General features: G+C 54.7%; 4 protein-coding genes across 4 annotated transcripts; 3 read left to right on the top strand and 1 right to left on the bottom strand.

Moving 5' to 3' along the window:
* Positions 1–8,092: 8,092 nt before the first annotated feature.
* Positions 8,093–12,055, top strand: GMORB2_6898 (chitin synthase; the record flags this gene model as incomplete). The annotated part of the gene is made up of 2 exons (XM_035468864.1): positions 8,093–11,333; positions 11,643–12,055. The coding sequence occupies 2 exons, from the start codon at positions 8,093–8,095 to the stop codon at positions 12,053–12,055; spliced, it is 3,654 nt and encodes a 1,217-aa protein (XP_035321244.1).
* Positions 12,056–13,167: 1,112 nt separating this feature from the next.
* GMORB2_6897 (POLO box duplicated region) lies at positions 13,168–16,377 on the bottom strand (the record flags this gene model as incomplete). The annotated part of the gene is made up of 4 exons (XM_035468863.1): positions 13,168–13,701; positions 13,760–15,452; positions 15,529–15,977; positions 16,039–16,377. The coding sequence occupies 4 exons, from the start codon at positions 16,375–16,377 to the stop codon at positions 13,168–13,170; spliced, it is 3,015 nt and encodes a 1,004-aa protein (XP_035321243.1).
* Positions 16,378–17,847: 1,470 nt separating this feature from the next.
* On the top strand, positions 17,848–18,620 carry GMORB2_6896 (Optic atrophy 3 protein (OPA3); the record flags this gene model as incomplete). The annotated part of the gene is made up of 2 exons (XM_035468862.1): positions 17,848–17,913; positions 18,036–18,620. 2 exons carry the CDS (start codon positions 17,848–17,850, stop codon positions 18,618–18,620), a joined length of 651 nt encoding a protein of 216 aa, XP_035321242.1.
* Positions 18,621–22,034: 3,414 nt separating this feature from the next.
* On the top strand, positions 22,035–22,635 carry GMORB2_6895 (PRO41 protein; the record flags this gene model as incomplete). The annotated part of the gene is made up of 3 exons (XM_035468861.1): positions 22,035–22,092; positions 22,181–22,497; positions 22,579–22,635. 3 exons carry the CDS (start codon positions 22,035–22,037, stop codon positions 22,633–22,635), a joined length of 432 nt encoding a protein of 143 aa, XP_035321241.1.
* Between the last annotated feature and the right edge of the window lie 824 nt (positions 22,636–23,459).

Genomic DNA, 23,459 nt, shown 5'->3' with positions numbered 1-23,459 from the left:
AGAGAGAGAGAGAGAGAGAGAGGAGGACGAGAGGTCTCGAAGCACGTCAATGGTGAGGTAGATGGTGTTGCTCTCTCTGTATATATATGTACGGGGCAGTAATACGACCAGGGTTGGAACAGAGGAGGGGTTCACGTGTCGGGGGAGATGGCAAGGTTGGCAGATTGGGAGGGAGGGGAGGAGGAGGGGAGAGAGAGAGACTGCTTGGCAGGATGGTGGGAGACGTTGGCGGTTCCCTCTCCATAGAAGGATGATGGAGGAGGAGGAGGAGAGGAGGATGGGAGACGTAGTTGGGACGGGGAGTGCGGGTAGGAACTGAAAGTGACTTTTTTGCAGGCGGAGAGTGGGTTTGTCTGCGTTAGTGCACGCAGTACGGGTATCCGTGACTTTACAGTGGTCGTCGGTCACCGCTTACCGGTACTGGACAGGTAGACAGGTACCACCATCACGGGGTACCTGGCCATGGGTGGTGGATGGCGTCGACTGAGATGGTGACATGCACGGGCGGCTTGCAGTGGTCAGTTCAGCGTACAGAGCAGAGCAGAGCGGTCTGAGGAGGTGGCGGGGCATAGAGAGCGCACAGGTTGCTCGGCACAGCATACGAGGAGGCTACGAGTACGAGCGAGTACGTAGCTGCCGGTACAGGTTACGAGCTACCACTACGTACGGGCCACTACGGGTGTCACTACCGCTGCTGATACCTGGAGTACGGGTACAGGTACGCGCATGCATAGTAGCAGTACCGCCAGTGAATTCCAAGGCATCGATCCATTCGAATGCAGCGACCGTCAAGGGGGATGGGATTCCAGGCGATGAATAGATCGCGTATGGACGCCAGCACGAGGTGCGCATGTATGGCCTTGATGCCCTCGATAGATTCTGGACTCCACTAATGCGGACTGGGTCTTGGGTGGAATCTCCGGCTAAGAAAGAATCCGAACCCTTGGCAGGCTCGTACCGTTTTCTTCTTCGTCTTCTCACCCCATAACTTTGGTCCGTCGGTTGGGAGGGTGATGGAGGGAGGAGAGGCCGGACGCCGTTGCTGCTGCTGCTGCTGCTGCTGCTGCTGCTGCTGTCTGTCGCTTCCATACTGGCATGTTCTCCGAAAAGCTATAAAGTTGAAGTATCGCGACAGTCTGTACGGGTAATACTGCCGCCCACGGTACTCGTACTTCTCAACTCGTAATGCCTTACTTACCATATTACCACCGTATTACCCAGTAAACTCCCGTCCATCGGTCTGTCCACGTTCTCCGGGGCCCTTGTACTACTCCGTACTCGTACTTTCGTGCCTTTTACTGTGGACTCTCTTTTTTTTTTCCCCCTCCCTCTCTCTCTCTCTCCATCTGTCTGTCTGCACGGGTACCCGTACAGCGTAGTATTATTATTACCTGCACAGATTACATGTAGTCATGTTTTGGTAATACATCCGTAGTCTCTCGATATCATGATCTTCTTTCCCACTCCCGCTGTAGCACCCAGCCCTTGTCAGTTATGCGGGCAGTGTTTTACAGCGTTGCTGGTGGCTCGTAAGCCAGACCCACGGGTATTACAGGTCCTAGACCTTCTCAAAACCCGATGCCCTGATCACCAACCATGCCGACAAATGGCGTTAGAGAGAGAGGGGGGGAGAGAGAGTGTGTGTGTGTGTATGGGTGTGTGTATGAGTGCGTGAGAGAAAGTGAGAGAGAGAGAGAGAGAGAGAGAGACCAAAGTAACCGCACGGCCAAGAAGGAAGGGGTGTGAAGGAGAGACCACACAAGGTCAAGGGGTTCCGGAGATGATGATCCCCGCCGCCCTCGAAAGGTGTCGCCTGATGACCCTCTCTATTGCTTCCATCTGTTGGTCCGCCCTTGAGCTCTGTTACGTGTTAATATTATCACCTTTCCCATCCCTCCGTTGACGTAATATCACTATCATTACCATATATTATGCCCTTGAAGGAAGGGAGATGATGGTGCAATGCGGCCGTCCTTTCAGAGAGCCATCGAGATTCCCTCGCGAGTGATGGCTGTTGTGAGCAGGATGGTAGCCATCCATGTCCGGATATTGCAGTGTGTACACGCATACGTCTCCATCTGCTGTCGATCATCTCGCCGTCCCCTCTTTTCTCCTTTTTTTTCTCTTCTTTTGTTTTCCCTTCGTTTTCAGACTCTTTCAATGTAAAGACATCTGCACTCGTAGATTTGGATATGCATTTCTGGACGGAATGTTACATGTACGCACTCATTTACGATTTTGTGCTTTCGGAAACCCCGCACGTGACTTTTCTTTTTTTTTTTTCCCTTCCAGCCTACTATATCACTACTAGTAATATATCGAGGCATGAAGGTGGCTCGAGGCTCTGAGGAGAATGAAGGTGACGACGATCTAGCCATAACCTGTTGAGGCATGAAGGTGGCTCAGAGCTCCGAAGAAGGTGAGGGTGATGATGATCTAGCTAACCAGCTATTAGCTACTGCACAGAGATGAGATGTCAGAAAGCAATGGCTGGCTGAACCACGTGACTATATAGCCTAAGGCCATCAAGATAATAATAATACATGGAGTTGGTATACGATGATGATCTGTATTGGGAGATATCATACATGTACTCTCAAGAGCCAGAACGCCATTCAGGAACGTCTGCTTCCTCACGGTCATGAAAGGCTCACGTCTTTCACGAATGGCGTCGACAGTAAAGCCCCCCGAGCCTGTCGTGGTCGCTGAACCCTGAACGTCTCGGGATTCGGATGGCAAGTGACTGTCCGTATTACTGCTCTTCGGTCATCGAGAGTACAGAGCACTCTGGTCCGTACATGTATCCAGATGATACTCTGCCCGGACGGACTCGATGGCTCATCACGACGCAGACCACGGCGATGGCATGCTGCAGATTATGAGTACGAGTATATTATTACCTCGAGACGTGCCAAGATTGGGTTACTGGTACGATCGATAGGCAACATGTAATCTGTACTTGCAGTCCGCTAGAGAGCTAAGGGGCGGTGGTTGGGTCGCCATTGACGGGCGACGGTCTTGGCCTCTTGGCTCAGTAATATGCCGTAGTATGCCTGATATTGGTCTAGGAGCACGAGCACCGCAAGACGGCTAGGAGACGCTAGAGTGTAGGAGCATCCCGTCGTAATCGGTACGGTTTACATGTACTGTACACGTATCTGACCGTGAGTCTGGGACCACGGGAAGATGCATCCCAACCTACGAGGCCAGCCACGATGAGCCATGGGGCAGCCGGGGCAGGTCATGACCGAACAGATGCGGCGTTTTCCTCCCCCCCCCCCTCTCGTCTTGGAGGTGGAGATTCTACGCTGAGAGGAGTGGGGGGGGATGTGCGAATGGAGGTGGGAGGAAATAGGTGAAGGGGGGGAGAGAGGAAGAAGAGAGCAGCCTCTCTCACCTGGCAGCGAATTCATCCGTCTTACTCCGTACTGCGAGAGGGAAGATTACGGCAGAGTTCCACGTCCCTCGGCCCCGCGCTTTGCGGACTCGCCTATCTTATCCTACCAGGGCTAGGTCTGGCGCTGGACCCTTGTAGACCTGCCGCACAGTGATTTCGATATTACGTCCGCGGGCCACGGGCTCCGCTGACGTTGAATGTACTTGTCTGTACTCCCCTGAGCCTCGACGATGAAGCCGCCACTATCACCTATAGCCCGGTGGCGCGGGGATGGGCGCATACGAGTGTTATACAGTCAGACAGTCTCGTATTTCCGCCTCAGAAAACGGGCCACGTCCGCATTCCTCCTGGGCATGTAGAGAGTGACGAGACTAGGTAAACTGTGCCGGTAGCGGTGATAGAGGAGCACATATATGATGCTACATGCACGGAGTCGTATATCGTTGCTTCAGCATTCGCAGTATCAGACAATAATCGTGATGATAGTACTCGAAAAAGACGAGCGCATGTACGGATACATGTAGGTGAAGAGCCGAGAAGCTCGTGTCCGTAGCTTGACGTGGATGCAGACAGGTATCAATACCACTCCAAAATGGACAGATACGCTTTTTTTTCTTGCTTCTTTTTTCTGTCTTCCTTTTTCTTTCATATGTTTCTAGCTCCTTTCTATGATTGACAGATGCCGGATGTTCTTTCTTTTTTTCTTTCTCTTTTTTCTTTTTTTTCCATTCAGATGACACTTATAGCACACCTTTTCTGCACCAGCATTGCCGGTCGCGGAAAACAAACAAACAAAAAAACAAAAAAGAAGAAGAAGAAGAAGGACCTCGTGTTGGTGCATCCGTGTCGTGCATGTTCCGGACCACCCAAGGGTCGGTGAGGGTGAGGGTCCTGATGAGAGAGGAGAGGAGAGGAGAGGGATCAGGTCACAAGCCGGAGTAATGATGCTGAACAGAACCTGTACAGATTACTGCCGAGAAGTATCGATACTGAGTAGCAATACTAGTATCAGATACATGTACGTGCCAGACGTCAAGTTTAGCCGTGCATGCTGGAGTCTGGAACTTGCCACCTCGCTTGCATGTATGTACCCGTTCGTGTGTACGGGTACGGAGTATCCTCACTCGTACCCTGCAACGACACGTATAGCCCGTATATGTGTGTGCGAAACGCCACGACGGGTATGTGAGATGGTGGATCGTAGATCTCAACAGCACCAGCCCTGCCTGTGCTACGTACGATGATGGCACTATCATCTGAGCCTGTACGCCGTCATCTCAAGGGGTAAGAGCACGATGAGGCTGAGGGCCGGAGTCTGTCATGGCGTGCATCCGTAGTTGTGGACAGGGAAGGGCGGTTGAATCAGACCGGTTGGATAGACTCCGTGACGGGACGACGATCATGTAGGATGAAGAGGCTGGACTGGGGAGGGGGGCACCTGCTTGATGCTCAGCTACCCGGCACACGTCGTGACCGAGGAAGTTGCCGGTACGGTTGAATGACTGCGCTATACGTTACGAGTAGGCGCTGAATCTATATATGGGATGAAACTGAACACGGTCGTGTTCTATCGCGTAGACGGAGCACGTGGAGCTATCGTTACATGTCATCAGAGAATATGTCGAGCGAACCAGCACGACGCTCGATGGAAATTGATTCTACGTATATCCTGCGCGGTATCCTGCGCGGTATCCAATTCTGCATACAAACGCTCCACCACCCAGTGTGCTACGTAGAAGAATGGACGAAACTCACACATTCTCTCCATTGGAAGATTTTTTATTTTAATGTTAAATTTTATTATATACGTATATATATATATATATATATATATAAACCACAAAAGTGGTAACACGCTAGAATGTCGCCGGCAACGTTGGACAAACTCTCATCACCTCTGCCGTCGCCGCCGTTACGAATCTTACCAATGGTAGGGTACGTTCGAGGGCGGCGCGAGGGAGGAGCTCTCCAATGGACCGATGGGAGGGATGGAGATGACGAGAGAGGCGTGCCGAGCGTTACGGAGTATTTACGGAGTACATGGGCGGCGCCGACGTGGCAGCAAAGTCAACCGACGTCTTGGTGTGAATACGAGTAACATATCAGAGAGCATCAACAGAAGAGGTACCATTACAGATTACAATAGTACATGTTGGAGACAGAGAGAGAGAGAGAGAGAGAGAGAGAGAGAGAGAGAGAGAGAGAGAGAGAGAGCGGAGTATAATCATGCTTCAACGCTCTATATGCCTGTATAACTTTCAAGTACAATGTTCGGAGTAAGCGTGCACAAGTATGAGTAAACTCATGGTCGAAGGAGTGTCTCCTGTCATGTATGGGTCCACTGCAAGACAGAATCTCAAAGAAGAGGCTGACGAGAAACATGGTCTTGGGAGCATGCACGAGAGAGAGAAAAAAAAAGTTTTATTTAGCAACGCATTCCGTCATAAACCGACTACGTGCACGCGCGAAAGAAGCATGTTAAATCGAACAGATCTAATACCCCCCCTCCTCCCCAAGCAAGTCGACTACTTCCATTCACGGTTTAGTCACAAACAGCACCTATGGTGTCATCGTCGTCGTCTTGGCAACACAGCAAGAGTATGGAAGCATAATAATAAAAAAGTAAACAAAAAATGGATCCTACTAGGTTAGGGAGCCAAGGGGAGAGGGGGGGGAGGGGGGAGAAGCGGACCCCAAACCAGCAAGGGAGGATGGGGGAGTCGTAATGCCATTACGGCAATGGGAGGAAGAGAAGGCTAAAGAAAGATTTTTTTTTTAAAAAAAAAAGAAGAAAGAAAAAAAAAGAAAAAGAAAACGAAAAAGGGAAGAGCAGGTCAGCCGGCGGGCGCATGTAGGCACTCGTAAAAAGTAGGAACAGGTGGGCTCATGGGGTTCCCTGAACTTCTTGGCATGTCATCATCAGGTATCTCGTGTGTACCTCCTCGACCAGTAGACCTATCCGAGACAGACCAATAGAGTGGAAGACACCGCTGACAACGGCCGAAGCTAGCTACTCTGAGTGTCTGAGTGGGGAGAGTGAAGAGAGAGGAAGGGGGGGGGGGCAAGGCGAGGAGAGAGGAGGGAGAGATCCACTCATCGCCAGGGGGACCGAGACACTGCGACTTGTAGGATACATCTGACTACCAAGGGAAGGATGAAGCTACTGCTAGCATCGATACTGCTAGCATCGCTGCTAGCATTGTTGGCACTAAATACTGCTAGTACGGAGTATTACTGCTAGTATTCTAGTATTGCCTGAACACGAGAAGGGGAAGGAGGAGGAGGGAGTGCGGAGGGTACGGAGGTTTTGTTTATTTACGGATCAGTGCAGCATTCATGCATCCTTTACGAGGGCAGAATTTTCTTCTTCCCATTCTTCTTCTCGTACTTGGGTTGGGAGGTGGGTTTGACCTCCCTCCCTATACGATGACGCTCTCTACTCCGTACCCTGCTACTCGTATCCGCAGGAGGTCTATGGAGGGAGGAGTAGGCTCGAGAGAATGCTCTGAAGTGAGGGAAGGAGAAGGAGAGAGTAGTATTGATGATGAACGCGCATGTGCCGTGTATATCTCGATGGGAATAAGGTGTACAGAGCACAGATGGTAATGCTATTATATCCACTGAAACTAGTCATCACCTTACACGACACGGACATGACCTAGACTCTACTCTCGTAAACGTCCAGCTCCTTCCCCCTCTCGTTCCTTCTCTCTGCTGCATCACCATCATCATCATCATAAATCACCACCCCTCCCCTCCTCCCGCCCTCACCATCAAGCCACCAGAGACAGCCAAGTGGACCATCATCTTCCGGCCCGTGTGTGCGCGTGTGTGTGTGTGTCTTGCATCCATGATCCAGGTCATTGTTCGCTCTGCGACACTTCGAACCCCGAGTCGACCATCGTGGATCCCTTATTCGGTCATCCCCCTCTTCCCCATCATACGGCACTGAACGACGGCATAGCACTTCAGACCTGTGCATCGCCTCTCTTCTTCCCGTGCCCAGTCCCCCTTCTCCGGGCTCTCCCTCCTACGGCATTTCACGTCAAGACCGACGACGGGCGATACTGCCTACGAGCACTGTACTGTCTGCGCTCAGGGGCAGTGCATCGGTTGACAGGGATCGTCCCCTCTTCTCCACCGTCGTCGGGCCCGGCCCCTGTTCTCTTGATTCTGTCACCTCTGCACTCTGCACATCTCCGTCGCCGGCGTCTGGTTATTGGAACATACGACCGTGAGTACCTGTAACTGTCTTCTTCTCTTCTCTCCCTCTCCCCCTCTCTCCCTCTCTTTACCTGTACAGACGCACGAGTACCTGTTGATGCTCATTACCCTCCCGCCCTCTGCCGATCGGAACCACTCCCATCTGCCCCGTTGCAGGTCTGTTTCAAGCCCACACCTGCCACTTCACTGGGAGAGAGGCATCACGCCCTCCCTCTCCTTCCCCTGCCCTTGCTCTCTTGGTTACACTTGGTCGGTGCTTCGCCCTACTCATAACACCCTTTTTTTTTCTTTTTTTTTTCTTCCCCTTCTTATTAATTTTATTTTATTGGTTTCTTTCTTATTCGTCATCTCCTCCCCCTAGTCAAATCCCCTCTGAAAACAAATTGGCCATCCCGAAATCCGTGGTGGACCTTCATCTGCTGACACGTCCCTTTCCTTCGTATCTTGCCTCCCCAGCAGTCCTTCTCTGCCATGCCTCCTCCCTCCTCTTCCGAGAGACGAGGTCACAAAACCAGTTCCACCCGCAAGCAGCGGAGCCCATACAGAGAATCGCCTTCTTCTCGCCGAAGCCGCCGCCCCTCCGACCCGGAAGCTGGCGCCTCCTTCTTCACCTCGTACTCCCACTCCCCCTCGAGACGCCCGTCGCACCATGAACGCGGGAAATCGGCCTCTTCCTACGCCGAAACGATAACCGCCTCGCCAGCCGTCAACTCCGAGAGCGCACCTCTGTCCGGCACCACCCGCCGCGGCAGCCACTCGAGACACGGCAGCACCGACAAGACGCCCGCCAACGGCACCCTCGGCCGCAACAGGAGCCTCAGCCGCCCGGACCGGCGGGAGCTCGACAAGGACCGCCGCGACTACCGCTACCACAAGCCATCGGCCAACATGTCCGTCCTGACCTCGCCCACCGGCGACGACCCCGTCGACCACATCACCGACGGCTCCACCGACCACTCGCGCTCCAACTCCCACGCCAACGGCTACGAAGACGGCTCGCCTCCCCGCCGGAGCCGCCGCCGCAGCCGCGACGCCGATGATCTCGAGAAGAACCGGGCCGGCCTGTCCGAGCCCAAGCCCTCCAGGTCGGCCAAGGTCACCAAGAACCGCAGGCGCCGTTCCTCAGGCGCCCGCAAGGAGGCCAAGGACAAGCAGAAGGAGGTGCTCCGCCCTCCCAGCTTCTGGAACGTCTACTGCGCCATCATCACCTTCTGGTGCCCCGACTTCATCCTCAGGTGCTTCGGCAAGCCCACCAAGGCCCAGCGCAGGGCCTGGCGCGAGAAGATGGGCCTCCTGAGCATCATCCTGCTCATCATGACGGCCATCGGCTTCATCACCTTCGGCTTCACCCAGGTCGTCTGCGGCACGCCCCCCACCCGCCTCAGGATCAACGAGGTCTCCCCCGGCTACATGATCTTCCACGGCGTCGGCTACGACCTCGTCAAGTCGCACCACCCGCCCGCCGAGGGCATGCCGCTCCGCTCCGACGGCTACGGCCCCAACGTTCTGTACGACCTGCCCACCCACTACGGCGGCATGGACGGCAGCTTCCTCTTCCAGAACGTCAACGGCGCCTGCAAGGGCCTCATCACCCTGGCCGACGGCTCCGACGTGCCCACCAACGACGACGACGACCTGGCCTGGTACTTCCCCTGCAAGGCCTTCAACCAGGACGGGTCGAGCGAGGTGAACCTGACGACCGAGTACTACCTGGGCTACGCCTGCCACACCACGCTCGAGTCGCGCAACGCCTTCTACCTCGACCTCAGCGGCCGCGCCGACGTCTACTTCACCTGGGACGACATCGCCAACTCGACGCGCAACCTGATGGTCTACTCGTCGAGCGTCCTGGACCTGGACCTGCTCAACTGGTTCAACGAGTCGCAGGTGGCCATCCCCGACCGCTTCAAGGAGCTGCGCGACCGCAACACCGACCTCAACGCCGCCGTCCACGGCCGCGACGTCACCCGCATCTTCCAGTCGGCCGAGGACAGGAAGATGGCCCGCTGCTTCGAGGAGATCATCAAGGTCGGCTCCGTCGACACCGAGACCATCGGCTGCATCGCCTCCAAGGTGGTGCTGTACTGCGCCCTCGTCGTCATCCTCGGCCTCGTCGGCGCCCGCTTCGTGCTCGCCGTCCTCTTCCAGTGGTTCATCAGCCCGCGCTACGCCGCCAAGAAGACGTCGCAGAGCTCCGACGCCCGCAAGCGCAACCGCCAGATCGAGGACTGGTCCGAGGACATCTACCGCGCCCCCGACCGCCTGCCCGGCGACCCCGGCAGCACCGTCGTCAGCTCCGACCGCACCAAGCGCTCCTCCATCCTGCCCACCACCTCGCGCTTCTCCAACGTCTACGGCGTCGACCCGCCCGCCCGCCGCGGCCCCACCACCATGGGCAACCAGGCCGCCCAGCAGCTCGGCTCGCCCATGTACCGCCAGGGCAACGACGACAGCCGCGCCAGCTTCCTCCAGACGGACCCCTACGCCACCCCGTCGTCGGGCCAACCCCCGGCCCCCCTCGACGGCCCCGGCCCGGCCGGCTTCATCCACCCGGCCGTGGTGCCCCAGCCCCCGGCCGACTGGCAGCCGTACGGGTACCCGCTCGCGCACACCATGATCCTCGTCACCGCCTACTCGGAGGGCGAGGAGGGCATGCGCACCACGCTCGACTCGCTCGCCACGACGGACTACCCCAACAGCCACAAGGTCATCGTCGTCATCTGCGACGGCATCATCAAGGGGGCCGGCGAGACGCAGTCGACGCCCGACATGTGCGTCGGCATGCTCAGGGACAACACGACGCCGCCCGACCTGGTGGAGCCCTTCTCGTACGTGGCCGTGGCCAGCGGGTCCAAGCGCCACAACATGGCCAAGGTGCACAGCGGCTTCTACGACTACGGCCGGTCGTCCAAGATACCGGTGGAGAAGCAGCAGCGCGTGCCCATGGTGGTCATCGTCAAGTGCGGCACGCCCAACGAGGCGACCAAGGCCAAGCCGGGCAACCGCGGCAAGCGCGACACGCAGATCATCCTGATGTCCTTCCTGCAGAAGGTCATGTTTGACGAGCGCATGACGGAGCTCGAGTACGAGATCTTCAACGGGCTGTGGAAGGTGACGGGCATCTCGCCCGACTTCTACGAGGCCCTGCTCATGGTGGACGCCGACACCAAGGTGTTCCCCGACTCGCTCACGCACATGGTGTCGGCCATGGTCAAGGACCCGCAGATCATGGGGCTGTGCGGCGAGACCAAGATCGCCAACAAGCGGGCCAGCTGGGTGACGGCCATCCAGGTCTTCGAGTACTTCGTGTCGCACCACCTGGCCAAGGCCTTCGAGTCGGTCTTTGGCGGCGTGACGTGCCTGCCCGGCTGCTTCTGCATGTACCGCATCAAGGCGCCCAAGGGCGGGCAGAACTACTGGGTGCCCATCATCGCCAACCCGGACGTGGTGGAGCACTACAGCGAGAACGTGGTGGAGACGCTGCACGAGAAGAACCTGTACCTGCTGGGCGAGGACCGCTTCCTGTCGACGCTCATGCTGCGCACCTTTCCCAAGCGCAAGCAGATCTTCGTGCCGCAGGCCGTGTGCAAGACGATGGCGCCCGACGAGTTCAAGGTCCTGCTCTCGCAGAGGCGTCGCTGGATCAACTCGACCATCCACAACCTCATGGAGCTCGTGCTCGTCAGGGATCTCTGCGGCACCTTTTGCTTCAGTATGCAGTTTGTCGTCTTCATGGAGCTCGTCAGCACCTTGGTCCTGCCTGCAGCCATTGCGTTTACCATCTATGTCGGTATGTACTCTCCCTCCACTCTCTCTTCCCTCTCCCCTTCTCTTCTCTACCCTACCCTCTCTCTCTCTCTCTTCTCTCTCACCTCTCGAACTGTAAAAAAAAAAAAAGTTTGAAGAGAAGAGGGAGGGGAGGAGAGAAGAAGAGGAGGAAGAAGAAAAGAGCTGACAGAACCCCCAGTCATCACCTCCATCGTCATCCCACCCGCCCAGATCATCCCTCTGGTCCTGCTAGGACTGATCCTCGGTCTCCCCGGAGTGCTCATCGTCGTGACGGCCCACAAGCTGTCCTACGTCATCTGGATGATGATCTACCTGATGGCCCTGCCCATCTGGAACTTTGTGCTGCCCACCTACGCCTTCTGGAAGTTTGACGACTTCTCGTGGGGCGAGACGCGCAAGACGGACGGCGAGAAGAAGACGAAGAAGGCCGGCCTGGAGTACCAGGGAGAGTTTGACAGCTCCAAGATCACCATGAAGCGCTGGGCGGAGTTTGAGAGGGAGAGGAGGTCCCGCTACGGGTACGGTTACCCTGAAGGAGCGTCGGGTTCCGCCAGCAGGGAGAATCTCACCGGTACGGGCGCCCAGTCTTGGGCTCCCCAGGTTCCACCGCCTGCTAATCACCCCTTCTACGATTCGGATTATTAGTGATCTGTTACTCGTTTTTTTTTTCGGTGGTCCTCTTAAGTCTTTTTCGGCCTTTTTTTTTTCTTTCTTTTTTTCCCCTCCCATCTTCTTTTTTTGCATCTTTTTTTTCTTACAGTTACTTTCTTTTATCATCTACGGGGAAATTTTAACTTGTTGAAGATACAAAAAATCGAGACAAGATAATGGGTGGATATGGCGTTGTATATATATATATATGTGTGTGTGTGTAAGTGTTTACATGTACGATATACAGAGTACTGCTGAGTGTCATGGTATATCCAAAATCTTTTTCACTCATAATGTCATGTAACATGTAGCATTGCCAGTATTCTTTATTTTTCTATTAAAAAAAAGAATCTTATTCTGTACTTGATCCTATATATATATATATATATGTGTGTGTGTGTACAGGGTATGCTCACCTCAACACTCACATGGACGCGTACGGTTTGTACGAGCAGTGCTTTTACCTGCTGTCTTGTAGCTGGCCCTTCATCTTCCATATCATCTTCGCACTCATCTTACCTGGCCCCGTACTTGATATATATCACCTCCATCCCGGACAGGATACAGGCATGATGATGATGGTGGCCTTGCCTTCTCTACAGGCTACACTCGCACATGATGTATGCAGCATGACCAGTTCAGAGCACACCGAGTCACACACATATACACACACATACATGCAGCAGAGACGGGTACACAGAGAGAGAATGGATACACAAGAGAGATGAGAAAGAATCAGAGAGAAGGCATCCTGTCGTACTAGATTGACATTACATGTTGCTGCTACACACCGATAGAACAATGTATACTGTATACGTACACACGTCTCGATGCATAAACTGCAGAGTCCAAAAAAAAAACACATATATATACATATATATCGTCCTAAGAAACACTAAGAGAAAAAAAGAAAAAATAAATAAAGAGAAAACAAGGCTGAGTCGTGATTTCGTCATTAGCTGTACCATGCAAGACGCAGAAAAGCATCAATCCCCTCAGTCACAATCATTAACTAACCATCAAACCACGTGAGTATGAGTTTCGTTTGAAAGAAGAAAAAAAAAGAGCAAGAAAAGAAAAAAAGACCAGAGAGAGGGAAAAAAAAATCACTTCCCAGACTTGTCCAAGTCTTCACCCAGATCACTCGGCCTCCTGGGGTCAACCAGCGTGGTGATGCGCTCATCTCCCCACCGCGCCCCCACCGTCACCCACACGTGCTTCTGGGGTACCTGCGCATTCACCAGCTCGCGGTAGCCTGTCCAGCGTAGACGTGACTCCCTGCTCATCGAGCTGTTGCCCAGACCCCCGTTGGCCACCCACTCCTTGACCACGCTCTTGATGAAGTATATCTTGTTGCGGAAGTCGTTGGCCGTCGGGATCCCCTGCAGCTCCGGGTCTATCTCGGGCCTCTTGCGCGTCGTCGACGTCCGTGTCGAACGCGATATCGTCGGTTTACTGTGGAAGTTGAGCAGCGTCTGCAGCGGGTACGAGAGCATCGCGCGCTCGTCCAGCGCCGATCCTTCAATCGTGCCCTCCTTGGCCAGCTTCTCCGCCGCCGCCTTGGGGAGGTGCCAGAAGTGGCACCACGTTCCCGTCGCGTCCAGGACAATCTTGGTATGATCGGGAAAGTTGAACTGGACCTTGTCAGTACTGCTAAAAAGGGTAGTAGGGCAAGAGGGGAGAGAAGGAGAAGCTTACCTGCAGATGTCCATCGCAGTATGCCCAGCATCCAACATCGCCGAATCGCTGGTAGAACGTCACCAGCTCCGAAGGCGTACCCTTCTGGCCCGGGGATATGGCCGAGGCCGTGTCGGTCTCCTCGACCGGCACTGCCTCGTCCCGTCCGTTGGCCACCATGTAGTTGGCAAACTTCTTCCAGAGGATGATCCTCTCGCGCTTGCGGTGCTGGTAGACGTCCTTTCCGGGGTTCATCTTGCCGGCAGTGTTGTCCTCGTTGACGGTCACACGGAACTGCTCGGGCGAGACCAGCACTTGCGAGAGGCCGGATTCTCCCCGGTCCTCGAAAAACTTGATCGGCTCCTTCATCGGCACCGGCTGGTTCCTGTCCGCGTAGCTCCTGTCCTGTCGGCGCAGAACGTGGCGCTCCCCGCCACGGACGAAGACTCCGGCCGGCGGCAGGGTAGCCGTCTTGCTCCCCTCCGTAGTGGTGATGCTTCGGAGGACGCAGCCGACGCTTCCGTCGTTCAGGATGTATCCCAGGCCAAACTTGTTGGTGTAGTCCACCCACTTGACGACGACGTGGGGGTGAGGGGGCGCCGAAGTCTTGGAAGAGATGATAGCCATGCTGCGGGAGTTGAGAGCCCTTTCCAGCTCGGTCTGGAGGCGCTGCAGGCGCTCGAGAACGACGTCCGGCTGCGTGTTGGAGATGGTGTCGACCTGCTCAGAGGAGCCAAACAGCGACGCCGGGCGGCTAGGGTCCGACTTCTGCCTCCTGTGCGAGCTGGCCGATGCCGACGTGGATGCTGTGGATGCGGAGGAAGTGGTCTTTTCGGCTGGGCGCCTCGCCGGCTCGGCTATGCTGACGTGGACCTCAGGCTGCTGCTGCCTCACCTCGGCCTGCTTTGCTTCACGTGAAGTCCTGATCGGGAGTTCCCTGGCCGATGGCTCACGAGGGAGCTCTTTTCGCGTCCTCGTCGTCCGTGAGCTCTGCGATGCTGACAGAGCGGGATCCACAGGCATGGCCCTCGATCTCGACGAGGACGAGGCAACAGCCGCAGGTCGGCCCTGTGCCCTCTGCTGAGCGGCGAAGCTCTGGGGAGGCTGCCTCAGCAATCCGACGGGGGCCTTCTGAGCCCCCTCTCCGGCCTCGCCGATTTCCTCGCTGGCGATGGCGGAGGGCGGTGCGACGTACCGGATCTTTGGCTTCAGGTTCTCCTGCGCCCATTCGTCAAAGGGTCGGTACACTATACCTTCGGAGAGGGGGATGACGGGAGTCATGCCGGCCTTCTCCTCAGCTGCCATCTCCTTCCAAACTTGCGCGTGGACCACCTGCTCCTGGCTGTACGGTCCCACACAGCACTCGCGGCACATCCTCCTCAGGTTCTTGTTGGACATGGCCTGCGTCGTGCTGTCGAGCCAGTTGAGGTAGAACTCGTGCTTCTCGGGCGGCACCTCGCGGAGCTTGGGGCTCATTTCGGATTCGGCAGGCATGTATCCCGAGGTGAAGAAGCCGTGCTGCACGATCTGGTCCGGGCCTGGTCGCTGGTCGGGGTCCTGCAGCATGATGGCCACCAGGTCCTTGGCCTCCTCGCTGATGAGCCTGAGGCTCGTCTCAGCGTCGGGCCACTCGTAGTCGCGTTCCCTGGCTCGTCGGTAGATCTCGTCGGTGGTGGCAGATTGGAACGGGGGTTTCGAGGTCAACATGGCGAAGCTGCGTCCGACTACATGTTAGCCAACCGTACCTCGTGTGTTCAGCTTTGCGATGGTGAGGGGATCTGTTCACGTACACGATGACGCCGAGACTCCACAAGTCGACACTCTGGTCGTGGCCTGACTTGCCCTTCTCGAGGATCTCTGGGGCAATGTAGTTGGGAGTACCGCAAAGGGTGGTACGTCTTATCGTCTGCATATCCTTGCCGGTGACCAACAGGGCAGCCAGACCAAAGTCGCCAATTTTGGCATTCATCTGAGAATCGAGGAAGATGTTCCCCATCTTCAGGTCGCGGTGGATGATGCCCTTTGCATGCATGTACTTGATGGCGCCGGCGATCTGGACGGCGTAGAAGCGCACCTCGCCTTCCGACAGGCCCTTGCGACGCTTGACCATGTCCATCAGCGACCCATTGGGACAGAGTTCGAGAATGAGATAGGTGCATCTGTCAAAGGAGAAGGAGCGGAAGAACTGGACAATGTTCTTGTGCTTCATCTTGGAGTGGATCTGGAGCTCGGTTTGGAACTACGCGGGAGGCGTCAGAGGGAGACATGCGACGGCAGCGGCAGATGGGTGTAATTCTCACCTTGGATTCCATTTTGGGGACCATGTGGCTCTTGACGATCTTGAGAGCGTACTTTTGCTTGGTGGCCTGGTGCTGGCCCTCGTAGCAGATGGCGAAGCCACCCTTTCCAAGCACCTTGCCGACATTGTACAGAGCTCCATCGGGGCGATCGGCGCTGCTCGGTTCGGGAACCTGGGGAGGTGGCGGCGGAGGGTGCTCCTTGTTCTTGTGAGGCTTTGCCTGGGTGGCGGCCGCCTTGGCCTTGATCTCTGGGGCCCTAGGCATCCGTTGAGCGTTGGCGTCTCGGGGGGACAGGGCGTCCGCGTCGGCAATGCCTCGAGCTGCCAACCTCTGGGCCATGGCAGTTCAAGGCAGAGGCGAGGGTAGCAAAGACTGCGCTCGTGGTCGCGGTATTATCTTTCCTGTGTAGACTGAGGGTTAGAAAAACAAAACTTGCATTGACGAAACAGCCGAGCCAACCTGGCCCAGTGCATGCACATATGTGCCGACGAAGCCCAGGGAACCAAACAACTTACGAGATCGTTGCCGTTGCGGTGGTATAGCTGTACGATGCGCCGGATCCTTCTTCAGACATACATGGAGCGGTAAGCGATGCTGGTTTGTTTGTTTGTTTGTTTGCTGTTGCAGGACCAGGAGTCGTTGGTATTACAAGTCGCAGAATGGAAGATTGGAGAGGATGGAAGGAGAGAAAATGGTAGTCGGAACTACAGGCGCGAGGAGGAGTGGAGCTCAGCGTAGTTTTGTTGGTGAGTGACCAGCTCGTGCAGGAGCAAGAGAAGCTTGGTCTGACTTGTTGCTTGTTGGTGAAGTGTCTGCGGTTTGTGTACTTTTGATCGTTTACGGCTTCCACTCTGTTGCCCCTGGCAACCACGACCCACCCAGCTCCAGCAGGCTTATCGTGCTGTGTGATTGGCGGGAAAGGCGAGATGTACCCCACATGCCACCTAATCCAGCTTGGTCTGGTGCTGTGCAGCAATTTCATTGGGGAGTGTTTAGTCATCTCTCTCGTACCTACTCGGCTGTTGTCTCATTGATGAACTTGGTGGATTACAGTAATCACACTACGAGTACTCGTCTGATGGCCCATTCTTTGAAATGTCTCTTGTATAGAATTCGATGTCGGATTCTGGGCTTTGTAATCAAAGCACAGTGACCAGAGTATGACTGCGTATAACCGGTATATTGTTACCTACATGTACCTGCCTGCGGTAATAATCCTTCACTCCGGAAATCATGACTCAGCAGTCATCGGCATCCTACAGATTACATGTACGAGTAATAATAGTGGAACAGGAGAGAAACACCTACGGCCATTGCAGCGAAGCACCTTCAAGACAAGGGGACACGAGATGTAAACGATGACTGTAGGAGAGCGTGTTCACGAGTATGGAGTAGAAGAGTGTTTATTCCAGCATCCTGCTCGCGGTATCCGCCACCGTCTCTGCAGTGGTTTCGTGCCCATCGTGCATGCAGAGAGGCCGTCACCATGTAATGATACCGTCAGAGTACGTACCCGCCCCAGGCTCTCCACCAGATGGCGGGCCGCCGGTTGTGGACGGGACGTTGGTTGATCCCATCTGACAGAGCCACCGAAATTTGGTGCTCCGAGGCCAACGATAACAGATGCTCGCCATTCCTTGAGCCGTATCGAAGACCTCCCAACCTCTCCGCGTACGCTCCCTCCTCTCCCCTTCACCCCCGATCCTGCTCTTCGAACCACGCGGCCGCCTCGCTGAGAAACAACCCGACACGGCCGCCCCTCGTTACCGTCCCTCGTCCCGCCCATCCGCCACCGGCGTCACCGCCGCCATGGTGCCCCTTCCTCTATTCAAGCTTGCCTCGCTGTTTGTGAAGCACATTTCCAAATATGGAGCGGTATGGATCACCCTCTAGCCCGACGGCGTCCCCGAGGCTCGACGTCTATTCCCCGAGACTCGGCCATCTTGCTGACCGAAGACGCACAAAAAAACACGGACAATGGCCCCCGCAAACAACAGAACAGCATCAAAGCCCAAGCTCACGAGCACCCCCGGTTTCGGGCCTTCGCCGCCCGCTACGGCCAAGCGATCCACCAGCTGAACATGCGGCTCAACGTGGCCGTGTTACGAGACCCCGAAGCCGAGCGTCGCGCGCGGGAGAAGGCCGAGGCGCCCACGGTCAAGACGGAGGAGCAGCACAGGCGCGACGAGGCCTTCAAGGCCAAGCACGGCGCCGAGCCGGTGGCGTCGCAGCGCCGGAGGTTCCCCTTCTTCCCCAGCGTGTGGAGGCGCAAGTTCAGGCCCCTCCCGGAGGCCAAGGCCGTCAGCCTGTTCGCCGACGTCATAGGGGACGCCTTCATCCTCAGCGTCGGCGGTGGCCTCATCATCTACGAGTACTGGAAGTCGTCCAAGAAGCCCGACACCAACAAGGAGCGCATCCTGGAGCTGACGGAGAAGCTGGACGTGGTGAGCAGGCGGGAGGACCAGAGGGCGCGTGACGAGGAGGACCAGCGCAGGCGACTGGAGTCACTCGAGGAGGAGCTCAGGCTGCTCAAGGAGCAGAGAGTCAAGAGCCGCATCTTTCCGTCGTTGATGGGGTCCTGAAGAGGCCGTGCCAGACCGGACCGGGTCTGATGTCGAGCGACTGACGTCTTGCTACTACTACCATCACCATCACCACCATTACTACTACTACTACTACTACTACCAACTACAAAACGGTGTGTTGCTCGACACCGCCACTTCACTTACTCATTTTCATATTGCACATTAGATTTTCCTTTAGAATGTCTCTTATCAGAGCTGTCCTTGGGAGGAACAAGGGCCGTTGTATATAATACTAGGGGGTTAGATAGACGAAAACCATTACATTTGGACGTTTATGCCAGGGTTTTTCTCTTCTATGTGCTTGCTTCGGGGAGGATGATTTGAAGCGAGACAGGCTATTGCCCTTCGTCCTTTTAACCTTTCGAGTGCTGGAGAAAAGAAAAGAAGAGTGACAGAGAGATCTAAAGATGCCAATTTCCGAGCGTCCTCTTCGAGCGTACAGCAGCTCCTGGTGAAGGATCGTGTGGACGTAATCGTCGGCCATGTTGGTGACCACCAGGCGGTTAACCATTGCCAAGCATGACAGCAAAGGCCAGCACAGCCACGCCATGACGGGGGGAGGGGCAGGAAAGAAAAAAGAAAGAGAAAGGATGGCCAAAACAGGACCAATGTATTTATTACCATGGGCATCGCTGTCCTCTTATCCTCCCACGACAAACGCCCGGTTGATCGACAGCTTCTACCCGTGGAACGAATATAATATACGATTGAGGATTATCACATCGGACCGTATCGCCGGGTCATGACAAGAAAGAACCGACATGCTGGAAGATGCTGTTGGTTCTGGCGTGCGCGTTACATGACGCAACCTCGCTGTTCCCCCAGAAGTTGTGCGACCGACCAGACGGAACGGCGTACATATGCTGTTGGTCCTGCACAGAGATGAGAGAGAGAGAGAGAGAGAGAGATGTGTTGCATTTCTCCCCCAGGATTCGGGTCCCAACCATGGGGTTCCAAATTTAGAAGCACGGAAAATGATTGGGTCATCGGCTCCTGTATAAATCATCATCGCCGGCCATATTTCTCGTACTGTCGCTTTCGCATATGAGGACGCAAAATCATCAAAGTCGTACGAGCAGGCGCAGTAAGATGCCGTGTGGGCGCTTGGTGAGGCAGAGGATGGGAGGGACACCGGCCGTTATCGACCTCTACACAGGGAGGGAAGGGGGTGGGGGAGGCCCGACTATGCCCAAAACACGGGCTGCCTCATGGATCGATACCAGTAACATCATCCGTCACTCATACGAGGTGGTGGGCTGATGGAGAGAAGGAGATTCCTGATGGAGAGTTGAGGTATATAGTATTGACCAGATTAGCATTATTACCTCGTCTGGTCATCAGGTGGGGAGATGATGTGCAATTACTCAACTCGTGCATATGATAGTTCCCTCGTGTTTTTTTTTTCCCTGGTTCTCTTTCTTTTTCTTCTCCCTTGGCGCTCATGAGAATGGCGAGATGCATGAATAGTCTAAGTAAAGGAGGTGGGGAGGGGAAGAGTTGTGATACAGGGAACCCAGCAGGGGAGCGGAATAAAATGTGTGGTGACGGCGGGGACGGGTTTGGGGCTTGCTAGTGGGTGTGCATCATCGGGTGTGTACATCCTCTCTGGTGGGAAGATGGCTGATACCTGAGGTATTGCCGACCGTCGGAGCTATAGGTGACGTCGGGGCTACAGCCTATAGGTTCCGTCGGGACTTATGTGCTAGGCCTGCAAGCAATAATGGTCTCTCTGAAGGTGTTCGTACTCCAGCGGACAATGAGAGAGACGCTGTCGTTACCTGTGCGAGCCTGACTCTAGGCACTAAAATAGCGTATGATACTACTGTATTTAGCGTCCCGGCCTCCCTGTCCCCGGTCTCTTGCCGGGCCCTGCTGGGTCCTGCTGTGCATGTCGATGCACACCACGCAGGCGTCATCTCCCTCTATTGGTCAAAAATATCATCTCTAACCGCCGAGAACCTTGTCAACTCTCCAATCAAGGTGAGGACCGCCTCTTCAACAAACATGGTCGTCACCTCTTTTTTTTTTCTTCTCTTTTCTTTTTTACGCCTTTTCTCCTCGCCTTTTACTTCTTCCTTTTATTTCTCTCTCTCTCTCTCTCTCTGCTAGCGGCAAGGTCCTAAAATTGTATTCGTAGTTGCGTGTGACCCTCGAAAAGACACGAAGTACTACTATTCGCTTGGAATAATAATCCCGTAGCTCTCTCTCTCTCTCTCTCGTTCTCTATCTTTCTCTTTTGAACCCCCCCCCCCCCCCCCCCCCTTCTCTTCCCTTCCCCTTCTTTCCTCCATTGTTACACCACCCTTCCCATCTTGCGACTGTGCAAAACAACTTCACGACAATACCCGAGCTCCATAACTCCCCTATACGAGAAGGGAAGAAGACGGCCCTGAAACCCGATACGTCCAGCGTGCCATATAGCCGGTTCAGGTACCGCTGTACCGACACATTATCATTCAATTTCCAGCATCCTCCTCACCTCTTATTACTACATTCATCATAATTACCACCACCACAACCACACATCACAATAAGGACAAGAAACGGAAGAAGAAGAGCAGAAAGCAATAAAAAAAGAAGAAGAAAGAAAGAAAAAAAAGAGAGAGATAGAGAGGGAGGTGAAAAGAGAGAAGGGGATCTTTACATCCTTCCCCTTCCTTGGAGAAGAATACAAGAAAGCATACCACAAAGGTTGAACCGTCCATGAATACATTGTCTGGTCTCAGCCATTTCCGACCCATCATCCCCGAGACCGTCCCTGCCCCAGACCCTTGCCTCCTCCTGAGCCTCACCATTTCGGCAACGACTCCATCCGTCTTGACACGCCAGGCCCCTCAGCCTTCCGAGGCGGGCTTATGCCCGAGTCGTGGTGACCTCTACCGTCGTCGTCCGGTCCACCATCATATGCTCGTATTGTAGCATCGGACCAGTTTCACCGAGCTCTTCTCTTCTTCTCTCTTCTTCTTCTTCTTCTTCTTTTCCTTATTATTTCCAGCCCTCTCCTCCGTCACTTTATTTCTTCTTTCTTTCCCTTGTTGGGCCCGGTTTCCTTTCTTCTTTCCATTCTATTCTTTTCTTGGTTAGGGAACAAAGTTAGCTGGTCTTTCTTTCTTCTCTTTTCTTTTCTCCCCCGTCTTATTCTTTTTTCCCTTCTCCTCTCTCTTTCTCTTCTTCTCACAAGCCTTGCGTTTCTTTTTTATTTTTATAATCCCCATACCCCAAACGGTGGCAGGCCCCACCCCCACCCGATCTTCATCATCATATACACCGACGAGACATTACACGACATCATCATTACGAAGCGAGCGTTCAGTTACTTTTCTGGGAATAGAGACAATCACAAGGGACGGAAAGAGCAAGAGCTAGGAATTTCAAGAGCAGGGACTTCATCATCAGGGAACAGACGTCAACATGGGCAAGATCATCAAGAACCACTGGGCTCGTCTCATCATCCTCACGGCCGCAGCCTGTACGTTCAATCTCAGCCCTCTCTGAACGGGACAATGCAAGCAGAGGGAGATGAGAGAAAGAATGCTGACTCGACAACTTCCAAACAGACCAAGTCATCGCCGCCATCTCGTGCTTCTTCTTCCCCAAAATCTTCTGGGATTTCCTCACAAAGACCCTCGACGGCGGCGTCAAGCCCATACCCGTCCTGCAGATACTCAACTTACTCGCCGGCATCTTCATGATCGTGCTCGAGTGGCCCGCCAACTTCATCGCGGGGACCTCCGTCCACCGCTCCCTCGAGGTCCGCCTGGCCACGCTGCCCCTGACGGCCCTGCTCGCCGTCCTCATCTACCAGGGCACCAACGCCGCCTTGTACTATCTCATCGGCATGATGGTCTACTTTGTCGCCTACAGTGAGGGAGAGGTGCGTCTCCCACCCTACCCAGATCCTTCCATCCATCTCATCTCCCGGACACGTCCCTCCCTGCTAACGGTCTCTTCCCAGATAATTTGTGAAAAGCCGTGGTCCCTGCCCAAGCGTGGCGGATCATCCAAGGTGTGAACACTTCTCTACGAGTTACCACACAGACATCTTCTACACCAGAAAGAAAAGAAAAACTATAAAAAAAAACTACCCATTCTCACGAAATCAAACCCCGCTCCCATCCCCCCCTTTTCTGTCTCATATCGTGGAATTTCATAGCATTCGGCGTGATTTACTAGCACTTATAATATCATGTTCCACAACGCATCACCCATGTGTGCTGCTTCTCTTTTCTATATAAGCGTACTACAAAGTATTTACTGAGAGAAAAAAAATATCTAGAATACGACTAGACATGCCTTCTCTCTTACTTCCCCGCCTATTACTTTGACAGGTCCCATACTCTAGACGTATCATGCCATGCTGGGGGGGGGGGGGGGGGGGGGGGGGGGGGGGGGGGGGGGGGGGGGGGGGGGTCCGCACGGCCCGTCCAGACGTAATTTGTAAGAGCCTGTAACACGGACCTTCTTGGCAAGTTTGGACCCCCCAAGGGATTATCACCGCCCCTCAAGCCCTGAGGCACCTGAATACTCGTATTATCCCTCCAGATCCTCGCCCCTGGATCCTATACTCGTATTTACCCGTATTTTGGGAAATTTATCTCGTGCCTGCTGTAGTAAACTATTGCGATTTCTCTCAGATCCGTATTTTCGCCTGCGTTATTACGGAGTACAGATTAGTTGCTTTGCAGTTCACAACTTTTATAATGTGGATCCACGACGAGCACAAGGCTTTGTGGTCCGTGGGCCCAGCGGCTCAACTGACGTCACACACTGGCGTATGTCCCACCTCGAATGCGGGACGACAGACTAGCAGACATGGTGATGATCACGCTATTCATG

Source organism: Geosmithia morbida (genome assembly GCF_012550715.1).
Source record: "Geosmithia morbida isolate 1262 chromosome Unknown scaffold_7, whole genome shotgun sequence".
NCBI classification, from domain to species: domain Eukaryota; kingdom Fungi; phylum Ascomycota; class Sordariomycetes; order Hypocreales; family Bionectriaceae; genus Geosmithia; species Geosmithia morbida.
The sequence above is the reverse complement of the archived record's forward strand: the minus strand, read 5'-3'. Positions and strand labels throughout refer to the sequence as shown.